This window comes from Arachis ipaensis, chromosome B4 (assembly GCF_059453495.1).
Source record: "Arachis ipaensis isolate K30076 ecotype BB chromosome B4, ASM5945349v1, whole genome shotgun sequence".
NCBI lineage: Eukaryota > Viridiplantae > Streptophyta > Magnoliopsida > Fabales > Fabaceae > Arachis > Arachis ipaensis.
Window position 1 is genome coordinate 69,026,522 of NC_142439.1, and position 4,948 is coordinate 69,031,469.

General features: G+C 41.8%; 1 protein-coding gene across 1 annotated transcript; it reads right to left on the minus strand.

The window, feature by feature from the left end:
* Window positions 1-853: 853 nt before the first annotated feature.
* LOC148567822 (uncharacterized) lies at window positions 854-4,218 on the minus strand. Its single transcript, XM_088484625.1, has 5 exons — window positions 3,527-4,218; window positions 3,247-3,310; window positions 3,005-3,190; window positions 1,665-1,897; window positions 854-1,232 (listed from the first exon to the last, which is right to left on the minus strand). The coding sequence occupies exons 1-5, from the start codon at window positions 4,216-4,218 to the stop codon at window positions 854-856; spliced, it is 1,554 nt and encodes a 517-aa protein (XP_088340751.1).
* Between the last annotated feature and the right edge of the window lie 730 nt (window positions 4,219-4,948).

Sequence of the window (4,948 nt, forward strand, 5' to 3'; positions counted from 1 at the left end):
GTGATAAAGAGTTGAGATTACAATTGAGCGTACCATGTTGATGGCGCCATTGATGATCAGAATTTCGTGCACCACAAAGCCTCTTACCTTGTCCAACAGTTTTGGAAGCCAAAACCAACATCAATCAAGGGTTAGAGTGTACCTAAACACCCAAAACACAAGATTTCACTCAAAACCAAAACCCAAAATTCGAATTTCACAAGGAAACGAAAACTGGGCAGGAATATTCGAAAAGCTTACCACAAAGCTTAGATAGAAGTGACAGGCTTGGCGAGAGCTTCACGTAGCCGCTGACGGCACGTGAATCGGAGCACCGTAGCTCGAGATATCGCAGATTAAAGTGAGAAGTGAATAGTGCTTCTTCTTCTCCCTTCTCCCTCTTTGCTTTCAGCTGTGAGTTATGTTTAAGTGAGTGTGGTGCTGATTGGGTTCACTTATGAACCTATTTATATGTTGGACTTGGGCCCAACTTGGGCCCGGTCCAACCCGTTAGCGTTTTTAGCCCATTCGTCCCAACTTTAGGGCAAACCTTTAAAATTAACCCTCGGTTTTCCATTTCTAATATTTTTCTAAGGTTTTTGACTGTTTTCACTTTTTCTCGCGCAGTACCAGGCAGACTTAAACCGGTTTGACTGGTTTGGCTACCGGTTCACGGTTTTATGCGGTTTTTTGCCGAAAATACATTTTCTGACTCAGAAAAATCCACTGAGTCAAAAAATCATATTTAAATCCTCAAATTCCTATTCTAAAATTTCGGACTTTATTTTGGGCAATATTAATTAACTGATTAGGCGGTTAATTAGTCGCGGTTCTTACATTCTCCCCACCAAATAAGAAATTTAGCCCTCAAAATTTAGTGATTACCTGAGAATAGCTCGGGATAATTTTTTCGCATCTCAGACTCCAATTCCCAAGTATGCTCTTCAACTCCTGCTTGCTTCCAAGAAACCTTAACCAATGAAACTTCCTTTCCTCGCAGCTTCTTTACACTAGTGTCGTCAATACGCACTGGTGTTACTTGAAAGGTCAAATTCTCCCTCAACTCTACCGACTCAGGATCTAGTACATGAGCCGCATCCGACGTGTACTTACAGAGTTGTGACACGTTGAATACGTCATGCGACTTAGACAAATGAGGTGGCAAAGCAACTTGATATGCCACCGGCCCGAATCGCCTCGGATTCAACTTCTTGGTTTTTATCGCTCTTCCAATTCCAGCTGTCGGTGTAACCCTGAGAAACACATGTTCTCCCACTTCAAATTCTAACGGTTTCCTCCTCTAATCCGCATAGCTCTTCTGTCGACTCTAGGCAGTTAAAATTCTCTCTCGAATCTTCTTAATCTTCTCAGTAGTCTCTGCTACCAAATCAGGACCCAAAACACTTACTTCACCAGTCTCATGCCAACAAAGTGGAGATTGGCACTTCCGTCCATACAGGGCTTCATACGGAGCCATCCTAATGCTCGCATGAAAGCTATTGTTGTACACAAACTCCACGAATGGCATGTAAGGGTCCCAACTTCCGGGTTGATCCAATACACACGCCCTCAACATATTTTCTAATGTATGAATAGTCCTTTTTGACTGTCCATTCGTTTGTGGATGTTATGCGGTGCTGAGACATAGCTTCACACCGAAAGCTTTTTGAAAAGCTCCCCAAAACCTTGACGTGAATCGGGGATCACGGTTCGACACTATGCTCGATGGTACACCATGTAACCTTACTATCTCCTTGATATACAACCTCGCTAACTCCTCCATAGAACAATTCACTCGAATAGGCAGAAAATGAGCAGATTTAGTCAAGCGATCCACGATCACGCAAATCGCATCAAATTCCAACCTAGTTCTCGATAAACCGGTCACAAAGTCCGTCGCAATTCCTTCCCACTTCCACTGAGGAATCTCAAGTGGCTATAGCATTCCCAACGGTTTCTGATGCTCTATTTTCACCTTCTGACACGTCAGGCACTTGGATACCATTGTAGCTACATCACCTTTTATCCTAGGACACCAGAACATCTTCTTTAACTTATAATACATCTTTCTACTTCCGGGATGAATAGAAAACCCACTGTTGTGAGCTTCTGACAATAAATCTTGCCTCAAACTCCCGATATCCGGTATACAAATTCTCCCCTTGTATCTCCACAATCCTTCATCATCCTTAGCAAACTCTCCATACCTCTTCTCACCAACTGGTTAAAATAACTGCTGAAGCTTTTGCTCATCTTGCTGAGCCTTTTGAATCTCTGTTTTACATGTACTCAAGATCTACAATTGATTCAAGCAAGCTCTTCTGGCAACTTCACCAATATCTAGCTTAAGATCCATAAACTTATCCACTAGCTCCTCTTCCTTGATTCTCAACCAAGCGATCGTCAAAGACTTTTGATTCAATGCATCTGCTACCACGTTCGCCTTTCCAGGGTGATAACTTAGTTCAAAATCATAATCCTTTAAAAGTTCCATCCACCTCCTCTGACACATATTGAGCTCTTTCTGATCAAAGATGTATCTGAGACTTTTATGATCAGAAAAGACGCTAAACCTCACTCCATACAAGTGATGTCTCCTAATCCTCAATGTGAACACAATCGCCGCTAATTCCAAATCATGAGTTGGGTAATTTACCTCATGCGATCTTAGCTGACGTGATGCGTAAGCCACCATATTTCGGTGTTGCATCAACACGCAACCCAAACCCTTTAAAGAAGCATCACAATATACTTCAAACGGTTTGTGCGGTTTTGGTAGAATCAAAACACGTGCTGAAGTTAACTTCTACTTCAAGGTTTGAAAACTTTCTTCACACTCCGACATCCATACAAAAGGCACTTCCTTCTTTGTCAACTTAGTCATCGGACTTCCGTTAATAAATCTCCGGCAATATCCGGCTAATCCCAAGAAACTTCAGACTTTCGTCACCGTCATTTGTCTTTCCCATTCCATCACCACTTCTACCTTAGAAGGATCCACCTCTATTCCTCCTTTGCTCACTACGTGACCTAAGAACTTTACTTCCTCCTTCCAAAACTCACACTTCGACAACTTAGCATACAATTTTCGCTCCTTCAAGATTTGCAACACAATACTCAAGTGTTCCTCATGCTCCTTCATCGTCTTGGAATAAACTAAGATGTCATCTATGAAAACCACCACGAATTTGTCCAGAAAGGACGAAAGACTCTGTTCATGTAATCCATGAAAACAGCAGGTGCATTTGTTAACCCAAAGGACATCACCGCAAACTCGTAGTGTCCAAAGCGTGTCCTAAATGCAGTCTTAGGGATATCATCCTCCTTCACCCTTAACTAATGGTAACTGGATCTCAAATCAATCTTGGAAAACACTCCAACTCCTTGCAGTTGATCCATCAAGTCGTCGATCCTAGGCAACGGTTACATGTTCTTCATAGTCGCTTTGTTCAACTGTCGGTAATCCACACAAAGTCGCATTCTTCGATCCTTCTTCTTTACCAATAAAATTGGTGCTCCCCACAGAGATACACTCGGTCAAATGAACCTCTTATTCAGAAGCTGTTCCAACTGAGCCTTTAGTTCAGCCAGCTTTATTGGAGCCATTCTATACAGTGCAATCGATACTGGTCCGGCCCCCGGCACTAATTCAATTGCAAATTCAATTTCCCTCCGAGGTGGAAATTCAGGAATATCTTCTGGGAACACCTCCAGAAAGTCCCCAACTACCGGAATTTGATCTAAGTTCTGGGCATCACCCAAGCCATTAGCAGTTAACAAGATATAACCCTGACACTCTTCCCCACTACAGTGCACCATTATAGAGTTCAGGTAATAACCCTTAGCTATCACTGCTCCACTTTCTCCTTCTGGCATAAACCGAATTGACCGCTCAAAGCAATCCAACAAAACTCGGTTCTTCGACAACCAATCAATTCCCAAAATCATCTCCAACCCAACCATGGGTAAATAGATCAAATCATGCACAAAGTCTCTACCCTCAAGCTTGAAACTTACTTTTCTACAACCTAACCTAGTCATAATTGTTTGATGCGGAGTATGTACATGCAGATCAAATGATAACTCTGACACTTTCAAGCCTAGTTCTTCAACTTTAGCAAACGAAATAAACGAATGCGAATCTCCAATATCATACAATGCAATCAAAACTTTATCACCAATTAAACAGTTACCTCTCATCAACGGATGTGCCTTAGAAGCACCCTTGCCGTTCACCATAAATACTCGCCCTTGGTGCAGACTCTGACCCACATTCGGGTTCTTCCCACGAGTGCAATACCTCGCAATGTGGCCAGGCAAGCCACAGTTGAAGAAACCACCTAAACCAATCTTGCAAGAGTCATATGGATGAAAACACCCATAATGCACACAAGTCAAATTCGGAGAAATCTTACTCTGATTTCCTCTTCCTTTAGCATACTTGATAAACCCCAATTTTGTGGTTTATCTTATCCTTAATTTAGGGGATTTTATCAACTTTTCTCACATTTATTCAATGAAATAGGATGGTTTTGTAATTCTCCTTAAATTTGTGCTTAAGTGTGAAAACATGCTTTTTACGCCTTAAAATAGCTAATTTTAATTCACTTTAATTCCATTCGATGCCTTGATATGTTTGTTAAGTGATTTCAAGTCTAGAAGGCAAAGATTGGATTGAAGGAATGAAGAAAAAGCATGTAAAAATGGAGAACACATGAAGAAATAAAGTAATCACAAAGCTGTCAATCCTGACCTCTTTGCACTCAATCGATCATAACTTGAGCTACAGAGGTCCAAATGAGGCGGTTCTAGTTGCGTTGGAAAGCTAATATCCGCGGCTTCAAAATGATATAAAATTTGCCATAGTTTCCTGGCGTCTAGAGATGTGTACGCCTGCATCACACGAACGCATGGGTGGATCAGCGTGACTCACTAAAGGCAACTCATGGCCAGCGATTTCTGAAGCATT